We start from the raw sequence: 14,437 nt of genomic DNA on the forward strand, positions 1-14,437 counted from the left end.
ACGGTGGGAAACGCTTGGCACAAAATGAAAGTTTTTACAATCCTTACAGACGAAAGAGATTTTAATAGTTGAGTCCACAAGTCAATGAAAGCTAGACTACCATAAAAAACCTAGAAGCACTGGACGGCCGTTTCATTCTAGTATGGACTACTTCTACAGTGAACGCGTTTAATAGGCAATGAGAATGGTGAGTAAATTCCAGCAATTAACCAAAACACACTAATACATTTGCTTTAGAAGCTACGCAAATGTTAGTCGGCAGATTATTCAGAACCTCAGCAGGTAAGTAAAATAACAGAAACACATCAAACAGAAGTGAGGCATCACTCAAGAACAATTTAATTGAAATAGTCAAAAGATATGAGAACATTTACGTAGTCTGTAAAATGTCCACTCAGGTTTATGATCAGTTTTACACAACAGAAAACAAACCATTATTTTACAAAGTACAAAAAGTGCTAGACATTAAGAACCTTAGACGGCTTAAAACTTAGTAAACCACACCCAAAACAAACGAAAAACTAAAGATATAAAAGATCACAAAATATATAGTTAGGTTCCAGGGAAATAACATGATAAACCCCAAATATACGTATATACACCGTGCTAAGAAAAATTCCGCAAGCAGAGTTCATACGGATTAATCCAGACAAAGTTAGGAGTTGAAAATGCGAAACTAAAAGAAATAGGAAATCAGTGGGAACTATTAACCACAACTTGAGGCCTGTGGAGGTATTTGTGAGGAATAGGGCGGTTAAGGAGTTTTGCTACAATAGGGTAATCCTCAGTATTGTGAGTCTGGACATTGTCACTAGTATTTAAAGAGGGATTAATTTCCGATACTGGAGTAAGCAGGAGGGAATCAGCAAACAAATTGTTAGACTTTTGATTAGATGTTTGGGCATCAACATAGGCATATCCGTGATAATTTTCTTGTGGACTATGCCAGTATGTTTCCGGAGGTGAGTGGTCTCCAGTGGAGAAGCTCTCATCATGACTTCCAGGTTGTGGAGACACGTTAAGAGCACCACCCCCCTCAATCTGCTCAATTGCCATCACCAAATGTTCAAGTCGTGCAGCAGTACTGCTTGTGCTGTCAGGCTGAGGAGATGCTGAACAAATCGATGTGCTACTATTGAAAGATGTAAGTGGGGATGACTGGTGTGTATCGGTGCTTTCAGGAGAAAAGTGGACGTAATTCGTGCGAGATGAATCGTATATCCCTTCGATCTCAACTCGTCGACGTCGATTCCGAATACAGTCCGGCCGGTCCTCTGAAAAAATAAGAACTTTGAAGAATTTTATACTTACTTAAATCATCAGATCTGCGTTTTCTGGAAGTCACGGATGAACCAGACAACTCTGACGAGACTGGATTTAGTTGCAAACCAGCTGATTGTCGGTACACAGCTACTTCGCTTTCCAGCAAACTAACGCGCATGAGTAATGTGTTGATATATTTGGCAGTCAGTTGTAAAATTGTCGCCTAACCAAATAAGTGTCAAAAACGTTAGTTACCTTGCTCATTTTTTCTCCGTCTGATATGGATGGCAATAGGATCCGCAGAGAGTCGAACCCAGCGTTGATACTTTGCATCCGCCGTCGCTCATTGCTATTAGCAATTTCCCTACGAACTCTTTTTTCTTGATCATGATGACCGTGAGCGATAACACCAGTGTCGGCAGAAGGTCTGTGTATAAGATTAGGAATAGACAGCCAAAGAATTTTAAGACTTCGACAAAAATCACAATCGACTTAACATACAATCACTTAATATAATCAACAAGCATATCAAAACAAGTAAAAAATGTATTAGGGAGCCTGTATACAAAAATTCTAGACCATAAGTAAAAAGCAATATGGCGTCACGTGAGGAAGCTTACCTTGAAGATTTTTCACAACCATCAACTGGCATTTCAGAGACGAAGAGCTTATTTTCCATCAAACATCAAATACACTGACTCCTCAGGCACTAATTATCTAGAGGATTTGGAGTGACGACGTTAACAATATCCAAAGATTGTAAGTTGCTACCCACCACGTCTACGTAGTGCGTACGTAGCGCGCGCAAGATGGCTGACGTAGCGCATTTTTATGTACAAACAGTGAATTGAGGAAACCATTTATCATTAGCCTCATAATTCCTGTAACCACATTAAAAAATTTTAGTAAAGTATATTTTTGACCGCTCTAATACAACAAGCCTAAGGTCATCATTCAACAATTTATTGTTTTTGACCAAACGAATTCAGGGAAACTGTTATGATTTTTTGGCTTAAGGAAAAACCTGATCATAGCATCAAGTTCTATAGTTTTTCCCGCTCACATTATGGCATGCTGGTTGACTTCATGAGGTGACACAGAGATAAGCTTACACGTAATTGAATTCAATCAAAGAAAACCCTGTGGCGGTAAAATACTACCTTTAACGAATGATTTTCTTAACATTGAGATGGTAAAGGATCAGTATTTTTCGAGTTTCGTACTTCAAATGTATCTCCGTACGTGTTTACTTCGAAATTTAGCAAAAAATCAATCGACCAATAGGATTTATTGATTTTTAACCACTCGTGTATGCTACTCAGTGAGATGTTTCATTCTATCTCCCTTTACCCTGTTTCGGGATATTCGTTACCGTTGCCAGGGTTTATATTTTTGTCTGTATCTGCTTATTTATGCCACGTACATATTACCGACATTATCGTGGAATGAGATTAGTTTTCCTTCTCTCGTTTCAGCAACTTTGAGTCTCCTGGCTCACCTCGGATATTCCGTATTTGAAGTGCATGAGGCCAGCGATGCATTTTTTAAACTGGCCTTTCTTTCCAGTATGCATACACTTAGACGAATTGCAGGAATTGTCAAACCACTCCATAAAGGGATAACCTTAATTACCGTTCATTATTTTATATCTTTCAGCTAAAAATTCTCTCCTGTAAGTATTCTTGTTTTCATCAGTTCGTCAACCGCATCATTTTTTGCTACCTTAGTCATTTGTACTACTGCGTCATCTAGTTCTAAAATGGTTTCGGACAACTCAATCAATATTTTCAGATAAACGACTCTATCATTGGTTCATTAGGTGGGAGTACCTCGAGAATTTACTAAAATGTTTTCAGTGGTAAAGAGAATCATACATCTTGTAAGTGCAGGCAACTTTTATTCATTATATTTGTCTATGCAGCAAACGTTTCGCAGCCGTAAAGTCGAACAGAACAAACTGCCGCACAGTATACTCGTCATTTAATTGATGGACAGATATCTCGCCTTCGTCATAGATGACGTAAGTTGGCAAAAGCCAAACGAGCTTTTTGAATCCACACAGAGATTTCGTCAGACACCAACCGATTAGGGCTGATCAGACTTTTTAGATAAGTGAAGTTGTTGATGCTTTTGATTACTTTCTTCCTTATCATCAGTTCAGGTGTTGATTCAGGCCAGTCCTGAAATAACAATTGGCATTTAAAGGAGGAGAAACCCGTCCCAAACATCCTGGCATTGTTACTCAGTGTTACCGAAAGACTCTGCATTTTATCAGTGTCTTCATCGAACAGAACCATGTCATCGGTGTATTTTAAGACAGTAAATGAGCTTCCTAGCAGAAGACCAATTCTTGGAGATTCATTCAACGAGACTGTTATTTCCAGCAGTAGGTCTATGATGAAATTAAATAAAAATGGAGATGGTGGACGGTCTTGACGGACACCACTTGAAGTTACAAAATCAAATGACAGCTCGCCATAAGCTCTGACTTGACTAGTAATCTTCCAGTAAAGAGCCTTCACAAGGTTTATTTACTTCTGAGGTACACCTTTTAGTGACAGACACTGCCACAGAACCTCTCGGTCTACAGAGTCAAACACTGATTTTAAGTCAAGAAAAGCTATCATTGTCGCGCGCCGATAAGCATACCCGTATTCTGAAATCAAACGGATGGTGAATAAGTGGTCGACTCATCCACAACCAGGTCTGAAACCAGCCTGATTTTCTCGTATTTGCAGATCATGAGTCTTTGTTAAGCGTACGATGATTATTGAAGCTAGTATTTTAGATGCTACATTAGTCAAACCAATCCCTCTATGGTTGTCACAGGATGATTTTGACCCTTTCTTATATATTGGGATAATCAGTGATTGTGACCAGTTGGATGGGATTATTTCCAACTCCCAAATTTTAGCCAAAATATTAGTCAACCTAATCGCTAAAATTGGACCACCATATTTAAAGACCTCTGGAGCCATCCATCTGGACCAGCTGCTCTTCCTCGTTTTAGATTAGCTATAACCTTTTGAACTTCAGATAGAGTCGGGGGACCTACTTCAATGTTCTATTCAGACTGTTTGGGAATGATGGGTAACTGTAGAATGGCTGAAGGCCAGCTGAACTGCTCCTTAACGTGTTCCGCCCATCGTTCTAAACGTCTGGACCGAGAGCAGATAAGGGTGTTGTCTTTTTCCGAGATCGTCTCACTTACTCTTGACTTCTTAGTCCCACTTTCTTTCACTAGTCTGAAAAGCTGTCTGGTGTTACCTACAGCCACTGCCTTTTCCATTTCTTTCGCATTCGTTGCCCAACACTGCTCACGGTCTTTCCTTAAACTTTCAGTTAATCTAGATCTGATTTGCTTTCACCCTTCATTGTGTTCAGAGCCTGATTTTATGAGTTTACAAGAATCAATCAGTGCAATAGATGTCGCCGAAACCCATTGGTTTTTCGTGACCCTTTAGTTCAAATCACTAAAAGATGTCGCTGCTGTTTCCACAGCTGTTCGTATATCTTTCCAAGCAACATCTGGGTCAACCTCGTTTTCAGGACTTTCTAAGTGTGACCTCAGTTGTTCCCGGAATCTTCTTTTGGTTTTCTCGTCACTGAGTTCAACTCTAATGAGTCTTCTTAATGTAGCTTTTCTGCGTCCACTGAAACGCAAGCAAATGTGTGCTCGTGTTAGAGCATGATCAGAGTCTAAACATGTACTCCAGAACGATTGTTAGTCTTATATCAAGCCTCTCCAACGACGACTGATGGCAATACGGTCTATTTGAGTCCATCGTTGGTTTGGTGCAGGAGGTCACCATGTTAGGCGATGTCTCTCCTTATGCTTAAAATTAGTGTTTGCTGAAAATAAACGGTTGTCTGAGCACAGTGGCAACAGACGATCATCATTATCTGTTTGCAGAGCCGGAATACAAAAATACCCACCTTAATGTCTTTTGATGGTTTAAGCTATCTGCATGAGGATTAAATCCACCCTGATGTTTAGCTTGTGGAAAACGTTCAGAAGGCTCCCGGTCTACTTCGTTATTTGTATCGCTACAATAACAAACCGAATCCTAAAATTTTAGATTTATCATGAACCGACTATCTTATCAATAAGATCTTACGTGGAAGTCACTTCATTGTGAACATTGACTTGTCCAATCGTACGATCACCAATATATGATGGAGAACGCATTCAGACTAGAGGTAGAACAATATATTTAATATGAATAAAAAAGTTAAGTTACACAAGAACAACCACATGTGCAAGGCCAAGCCATGCCATCCGATTGGATCTCGAATTAATGTTCCCGCGTTCTCCGTTGTTAACCTTCTATTTTTGTCAGTTGTTGAACATAAAACTTTTCAGTAGTTATATGCCCAGATTCAACGATCGTGTGGTTGTGTTCTAATGCCACTACACTACTCTCCCACCAGAATTAACGTGACATTGGTTCGATACCAAATCGAGTACGATTGTCGCTCACAAGAGGTTACCAAGAATAATATGAATCCTCCATGTATTGACTGACAAGCTGAATGATAAATAAAAAAGAAAGCGGCAGGAACTGGTCGAGAAATATGTGGATTAATTTTAAAATGTTCGGTTTCACTCTTAACACGCGCAAAATGGAATCATATTTGTTTCTTTAAAAATTAAACAAAGTGGGATTATAATAATTAAGAACGATTTCGTGTAAATTTATTTTAATAAATCAACGTAGGATGCGTACATGATCGATGTGGGTCTCCGTGGTGTGATCCGGTCAGACCCATGTAGGTTTGTGTGGGAATATTGTGCTGCCTATAACAATTTTGTGGAAGGGACATAAATTTGCAAATCTCTCCACATTTTCATTTTTCTCTCCCAGTACATGTCGTCCCATGATATCTTCATATCCTGTGTTGTCCATTCCGACTTTGGCGTTTAGATCTCCCATCAGGATGGTGAGATCCTTTCTTGGACACTTTACTATGATTGATTGCAGCCTCTCACAGAACTGATCTTTATCATCGTCGTTGCCATCATTGGTGAGTGCATAATATTGGATAACATTCATTGTGATTCCCTCCTTCTTTGTTTTAAAAGATACCTTGATGATCGTGGATCCATGAGACTACCGCCTTATAAGTGCATTACGTGCTTCTTTGGACAACATCAGAGCAACTTCTTGAGTTCGTGGAGCATTTTCCACTTCGTGACCAGAGTATAGCATCATTTCTCCCGTATCTAACCTTTGCTGTTCAGCTTGTATTTAATGGGTTTCTCTGATTCCGAGAACCGTCAAGTTGTATCTCCTCATTGCCGTAGCTATTTGATTGATCTTATCGGTCTCCCACGTTGTTTGAACACTCCATGTGCCTACATTAATTGTTGTTGTGGTTGTTAGAATAGAGATCGGTTTCGTACTTTCTTAAGAATCTCTGCTTTCACTATGAGGTGTCATAATTCTTCCCTCAGTTACCAGGACAGAGTTGGGATGATTTAATTTGTTTATCACAGTTAGTATTTTTTGTAAGGTTGTTTTCTATGGTATTCGTTTGCTGACCCCATGCTCAACCGTCCTCCTTTTCCCGAACCTTGGACTGTCAATGACCCCAGACGAGCTATAGGCAGAGTGATGGATTTTTACTGCTTATTCTTATGTGTTATCGTTAGTAGATGGTCGAATAATTTTATTTCTCTTTTTTGCGTATTTTAAGCTCCTCTTGTTTCATTAACTGCCACCGAATGCTTTATTGTTCCAAAATTACTACTAACTGATTATCTGCAACCTGCTCAGTTTTACTGACACCTTTAGATCGTCATATAAGCATAACTCCCTATTTTATGGCATAACGAGCACTTCAGACGGCTATTTTGCTAGCTGGTTAGAATTAGTATTTGAAACATAATACAGTAGCCTGACTACAGTTCCAACTTCAGACCCCAAGCTGGATATAAAGTAAGGGATTACGTCTCGACTAACCAATCGGAGTAAATGTTACTATAGTTTCGAGTTGACTGTGTGAATCAGGGCGCAGTATTTGTCAAGGTTGATGGCTCTAGGCTGTAGACGGATACCAGATACGAGGTTAAGGGATTTCAATCGAAATTACGAGAAGCAAACGTGATCGGCGATGTCGATCAGTGTCTCAGAAACGATAGTGACCTATACAACAGTCTGATGGCATACGAAATCACATTTACTGTCTAACAAAATTCCTGACAAACTATACTGGTGTGTATGCCAGTTGAGTTGAATATACACTGGTGTAAAATTGAGGTCTTCTGAATAGTACTTTCTCAAAATTACATTTCTGAATAGCACGACAGACACAAAAGCTAAATGTGATGAGCTTAAAGGTAATTTACCACACACTTTTGGAGATTTCCAGCACCATAATCTTCACATCACTGACAGTTATTTCTTCTCAGAATCTTCTCCCACGTTTCCAGGTTTCCCTTTCAAAACAGAAGACTTTACGATTGCGTACTTTAGCGCTTCTGTTTTCTTCATTAGATAAATGCTTGTTTCATGGTGCGTATACCACAAAGGTTTTAGGGCACAAATAGTTGGGAACTATCTTAAAAGACCCTGACCGTTTCGGCTACCTCGACGTGCTAGTCGGGCTTGTTGATCGTGATGAACCAATATGGCTATACTGGCTGGAAAGATCGTTCCACAAGGCTCTACCATAACAAGTAGGTCGATTGGAACATGATAAGACCAAAGGCAGCAAAGCCCAAATTAGCGGAACCAACACAAAACTTACCCACAAACAGGTTGTGTGACCGGTTCCAAACGGTTGTTCCTTTGAGACTGCAGTTACGCCCTCACCTCACTGAAATCAACTCTCACCCAATTTCCTCTTCAGGTGCCTCTAGAAGGGTCTTTCCATAATGTGGGCGAACGGGAAGTGAAAACCGCCTCCATAATTTTAACAGCACTCTAAGCCACTGTATCTATCAACAATTTTTCTCCTCAATCCCTATTATTCCTCTTGCCTCGAACTTCGACTCTAAACTTCCTCCTTCGACTTCCCTCTCAAGTGTCGCCATGGCCAATGATTGTAGTGTGCCAACTACTCTTCCAGGTCTACTGAAACCTCACTCCAAACTACGCATTGGAGCCTTGAGCGTATGTGCTCTATATCAAATCGGCTAGCATGCACCTTTGGCTAAAACCATGTAATCTCGTGTCACTGATGTATGCAATGTCCCCGAAGCAATCATACAGGATCCTAGTGTGGTCATTCACTTGACCTCACCTCGCCAAAACAGGGGAGCTGACGAGATACACTCGCTGTGTATTTGGCTATCCCATGTTCAGTTCTCGTGGACTGGCGAGTGTAGGTATAAGACCAAGTACGAGGGTAGAACAAGCACTTTTAGAATGGATCCCTGTTAACAATCGCCTATGTGCTGTTCGGCTAAACGGCTTTGTAAGAACTCGGAGGGATAGTGATACAGGTCGTTGCCATTTCATCATCTCTACCTACCATTACAGATTACTACAATATATTTGTGGGAGCAGTGAAATGTCACCGAGCCCTACCCAAATCATCCGGCAGTTGGATCATTGAATATCCAACAGATCATCGATCCCAGTCAAGGCCAAGGCCAATCAACGTGCGTTTACTGACCCATGCCGTATCAGTCACACTTTCGCTTGTACCTACTCTAACTAATATATTTCTGTAGTAACGCCCTTTGTGTTATAAGGTCTTCAAAGCAGAAATAGTCCCTTGACACGTCGATGGGGCAATCCACGTAAGGTGCTGACCGCGAGGTGTGACTTGGAAGTCAGTTGGTCCGTCACACCACTTCCGTTTAACTTTAATAGGCCCCAATCATTCGACACAGATCACCTACGTTGGTGATCTACATGTTTCTCTATCAGTTGCTCATTCAGAAAATATCCTAAAACCTTGTCAGTCTAATTAGAGATTTAGAGACACAGTCATGCATGCAAATCGTTAGCACAAGCAGTCGAGCGAATCTCTTGCGAACTGAAAGCACGAGAGTCGAATTTGCCTCAACGCTGACTATGGTTCAAGCCATTATCATAGACATGAGTCGTGAGTGTACTCACCTTGGTTACAACTTATGTTCTCCCTAATAGTCACATGAACATCACTCACTGTCTATCATCTTGTGGAGACTTATCCAGCCGAAAGCATTGTGCAACATCACAATACGTATACTTATGGTACAAAGGTTTTGTCGATTTCGATAATTCTTAGTCACTTTATTCGTAATAAGTCGTTTTCTACCTTATGCGAAACTCAATACTTGCAACTAACTTGTATGCACCATCAGCCGGTAAGTATGAATATAAATAACATTAAGTCTAGAGCATGCCTTTCACAAATACACTCATGTTTAACGAATCACTCTGGGCTATCTGTTCAAAATGCACACAATTATCACTATTTTCACGTAAAAGAATGATAACTATTCATATGTCTAAGTAGTATTACTAAATCTTATCACAGTTAAGTAATAATGAGGTCAAGAAAATCTCCCCGTTACTAAATAAACTGTATCAAACTTAACAAACTAACTGGAACACTAGTTAGAATTCTTTTTTCTCAACGGTTACATTTTTGTTCTTTCAGTTAGCTTACTAATGCATATGCAATTGGAAATAAACTTATACGAACAGCTTACCGGCATAAACGCTATTTGACTTCATAATTTAAACCAAGAATAATAATTCTAATACTAACACTTCTGCAATATTGATTTTTTAAAATATTTCTAAACATAAAATACATGTACTACATATAAGTCAAGTTATTATTATTATGAAGACCTCCAAACCTCTGGGAAGCACGTAATACGATGAACAACTCGGATGTGGCTAGACAATTTCGAATTTGTAGATGAAGTCAGGCGAATGAGTGATAATATTTAGGAGAACTCAGAATGCAATAAGTACCATACATGTTGTAACGGAAAGAGAACTGTGAAAATCCATTCACTGCATTTTGATGGACAATATTGTCGTTTATTTGTGTTTTTCACGCTGTCGTGTATTTAATCCTTATTCAGATATCTTTTGACCACATTTTTTGTTCTTCACTCTCCCCCGTCTGAATATTAACATTGCGTTCGTTACAAAAACCATCATCAAGAAAGTTTAAGTTTTTCTAAACAATTGTCTACCCGAGATACTTAATGTCCGTTGACGGGATACCATCAGCATCAACCTACATTGGGAGATAACGAACTAACTTCCGGATGAAGAGGTAATTGGGTAAAGAAGTTGGAGGTGGGTAGGGCATACATCTCAGAAATCATCAAACTGCATCACGAGGCGAGCGCTAACTTGGAAACCTGAGGTTAAACGGTGTAGCTGTAAATAATTCCCCAAAATCAGTAGCTCATTAAGTGTTCGACAGAGTATGCTGACCACGTTGTTTAAGTGGACTTGTTTAACTGAAGGCTTTCGGTCATGCATCCGCACCAGATAACGTTTCAACTCAGCGTGGGACACAGCTCCTACGTTTCAATAGTTAGCTAAGAACGAACGCCTCTCGATATATTGGTAACGTATCAAATATATCTTTCCTACCTCTTCCCGTCTGACTTCTGATTTCTATTTGGCCAAAAGGGTTTCGATTATAGAAGGTGCTATTGGTAGCTAATTGTAAAGTTAGAATACTAGTCGTATCCTCAGTGGTGAGACCGACGTGATCTGGTACACCAAGCCGATAAACTATGAGTCTGTTCCTTTTTGGAATATTATTATTCATTGTTATTCTTTATTTGAATTTTATATATTGTAATATACTGTTTTTTTCGCGAGTTTTTCCCGGATATATTTTAATTAGACACTTTTCGTTCTTTATATTACTATGACGGAACACTCACCCAAGGTTTTTAAGTTAAAATCTATTCCTCCTACTTCGATTCAGTTAACTCCATTTTGGCCTGACAATATTGAGTCCTGGTTCTGCTACGCAGAAGCTGATTTTTGCATGCACGGAATCACGGACTCGCGCACACGATTCCTCGCGGTAGTTAAGGCGTCACCGCGCGAATTTAACAGGTACGTAACACCCAGTATGTTTACTAGTGATGTTCCGGAACCTTACGAAACTCTCAAACGGTCGATTTTAAAACGCGGAGACCCAACTGATCGACAACGGTTAGACCAACTCCTTAACAATATCGACCTACAACATGGTTCTGCGACAGACATGTTGTTAAGAATGAGAGAGGTTATCGGCCAACGAACTTTCGATGATGGCCTATTCAGACAACTTTTCTTGTCTAAACTCCCTCAACAGGTGCAGGCAGTGCTCGTCTCGTTTCAAAACAACGCCGTAGACGAGCTGGCTGCATCTGTCGACCGCATTTTAGAAATCACAAAATCTACTAAGGCCGAGGTCTTTTCAGTCAAAGAAAAACCTCAAACGACCCCGAATGACATTACCGAACTATGTCATACACTGACACGCTATCTTCGATTTCGTAATGACCGTAGTCGGTCAAAATCCCCACGTAGGAGCGTTCCACGTAAGCGATCTGTCTCTCGACCACGAGAGACAGACAACCCCGACTGGTACTGGTATCATAACCAGTACGGTAAATCCTCTAGAAATTGCAGGAAGCCCTGCAATTACCCGAAGTCTAAGGCGACTGACACGAATAAGATTTCGGAAAACTTCCCAGCCGGCACGCGTTAACGGCAACCGTAGCCGGCGAACACAGCCGTCTGTTATACGTCACGGATGTAACTACGAAAGTTCGCTACCTCGTCGACACCGGCGCAGAAGTTAGCGTTCTTCCAGCAAATTCTAACAACAGACTTTGCGAGTCCGTTCTAAGTTTACAGGCGGCAAACAGAAAGCCGATCGCTACTTACGGTGAAAGGTACGTCTACCTTAACGTGGGTTTACGCAAACCCATACACTGGATCTTCGTTGTTGCAGACGTCTCTATGCCAATCATTGGTATAGACCTGTTACAATAACACAATCTACTAATCGACACTCGCTCAAAAACGTTAATAGACGGAAACACTAAGTTATCCGTTTGCGTAACTCCTTTTTCTGGTTGCAGGTTATCCCCAGTCACAATTAAGCACACCATAGACCCCTTGTACCAACCATTACTCGACAAATACTCAGGGATATACCAACCGCAATCGAAATTGCCTTGTGTAGCCAGCAATGTTACACATCACATCTCGACTACAGGACCACCTGTATTCTCAAAAGCCCGCCGACTCGCTCCCGAAAAGCTTAGGTTAGCCAAAAACGAATTCGACCATATGATAGACTTAGGGATAATTCGACCATCAAATAGTCCATGGTCATCCCCATTACACATGGTCCCTAAAAAGGACAGCAATGATTGGCGGCCAACTGGTGATTATCGGCGTCTGAATGCTAATACCATTCCCGATCGTTACCCGTTGCCCCATATTCACGATTTGACGGCTACCTTGAAAGGTACGACTGTCTTTTCGAAAATCGACTTAGCTAAGGCTTATAACCAAATACCGATGGCACCTGACGACGTTCCTAAAACCGCCATCATCACTCCCTTCGGTCTTTACGAATTCTTGCGAATGCCTTTTGGTTTAAGAAATGAGGCTCAAACCTTCCAAAGGTTCATAGATGACATCTTCCGAGGTCTCAACTTCGTACATGCGTATGTTGATGACTGTCTAATAGCAAGTCCGGACAGAGAATCACATCTCAAGCATCTGGACATTGTTTTCGATCGACTCCAAAGGCATGGCATTACTGTAAACATTCAGGAATGCCAAATCGGAATCAACTCCTTAGACTTCTTGGGACATACTATTGATGCCCAGGGCATCCGACCCCTTAGAAGCAAAGTGGCGGCCATTCTGGATTACCCAGAACCGACCACGATCAAGCAATTGCGAACTTTCAACGGCCTTGTAAGTTTCTACAGACGGTTCATACCCAAATGCGCATCTCTTATGAAACCGTTAGCCGACCAACTGCGTGGAAATGCAAAATCAATTAGTTTAGACGATACAACCCGTAAAGCATTCTTCACAGTTAAGGAACACATCGCTAAGGCAACCTGCTTGCTCATCAGGACACTCAAGCGCTCATTAGTATCGCAGTAGACGCATCCGACTCAGCAATCGGAGGAGTCTTACAACAATGGGTTAACAACTCATGGCAACCTTTAGGATTTTTCTCGAGACGGTTGCTAGACGCAGAATCTAGGTACAGCACTTTCGGTAGGGAACTCCTAGCTATGTATTGTGCTGTACGGCATTTCCAACATTCCATCGAAGGAAGAGAATTCACACTTTTTACCGATCACAAACCTCTTACCTTCTCTTTAAGTTCATCTTCAGACAAGTACTCACCGCGAGAGTCTCGACAACTCGACTACATTTCGCAGTTTACTTCAGACATACAACATATTTCTGGAGCAAACAATGTAGTCGCAGACGCCTTGTCTCGAATTAGCTCCTTGAACAGTTTCCAAGGAATCGATCTTCTTAAACTCGCTCAGCTTCAAAAAGGAGACATTGATCTTCAGCATGAGTTATCCTCGACAACTCTTAAACTAAGTGTTAGGCAGATGGGAACAGGTAAGGAAACCTTACTCTGTGACACATCTACAGGTAGGGATCGTCCAATTGTACCAAAACATTATCGCCGCAACGTCTTCAATACGTTGCACAATCTTTCTCATCCAGGTGCTCGTGCAACAGTCAAACGTATAGCCGAACGGTTTTGCTGGCCTGGCATGAATAAAGACGTGAGGGAGTGGGCACGCTCCTTTGTAAGCTGTCAGAAGTCTAAGGTCATAAGACACACCAAGTGTCCCTTAGGCTCTTTCAAAACCCCTGACGCTCGTTTCGACCACGTTCATCTAGATTTGGTAGGACCCTTACCCGACTCAAACGGATACTCATATCTCTTAACATGTGTAGACCGTTTCACTCACTGTTTCACTACACGCGCGCGCTACGAAGGGGTCGTTACCTTTTGGCCGTGGTCTGCATTTTTTCTTTTTTCTAGGATTCTCACTGAGCTGGATGGATTACCTTTCCTTGGAATTACGGAAGACAACTCAATTCTGATCTGTTCACGTTTAAGCTGCAAATTTTATGCTATACGATAAGATCTTAATTTTAACTTATTGATGGTATATATGATCATATTCATACAATAACTCATAATCAAATAATTG

At 40.9% G+C, this 14,437-nt stretch overlaps 1 protein-coding gene across 2 annotated transcripts; it reads right to left on the minus strand.

Moving 5' to 3' along the window:
• Window positions 1–324: 324 nt before the first annotated feature.
• On the minus strand, window positions 325–2,064 carry Smp_103540.1 (activator protein 4 (ap4), putative; the record flags this gene model as incomplete). Of its 2 annotated transcripts, XM_018791182.1 has the most annotated exons (4): window positions 1,884–2,064; window positions 1,519–1,690; window positions 1,312–1,486; window positions 694–1,274 (listed from the first exon to the last, which is right to left on the minus strand). In XM_018791182.1, exons 1-4 carry the CDS (start codon window positions 1,940–1,942, stop codon window positions 694–696), a joined length of 987 nt encoding a protein of 328 aa, XP_018645695.1. In that variant the 5' UTR covers window positions 1,943–2,064. The 2 variants fall into 2 exon arrangements, with proteins under 2 accessions (XP_018645694.1, XP_018645695.1); XM_018791183.1 differs by having other exon boundaries at window positions 325–1,274; window positions 1,519–2,064.
• Between the last annotated feature and the right edge of the window lie 12,373 nt (window positions 2,065–14,437).

This window comes from Schistosoma mansoni, assembly GCF_000237925.1.
Source record: "Schistosoma mansoni, WGS project CABG00000000 data, chromosome 4 unplaced supercontig 0032, strain Puerto Rico, whole genome shotgun sequence".
In the NCBI taxonomy this organism is placed as follows: domain Eukaryota; kingdom Metazoa; phylum Platyhelminthes; class Trematoda; order Strigeidida; family Schistosomatidae; genus Schistosoma; species Schistosoma mansoni.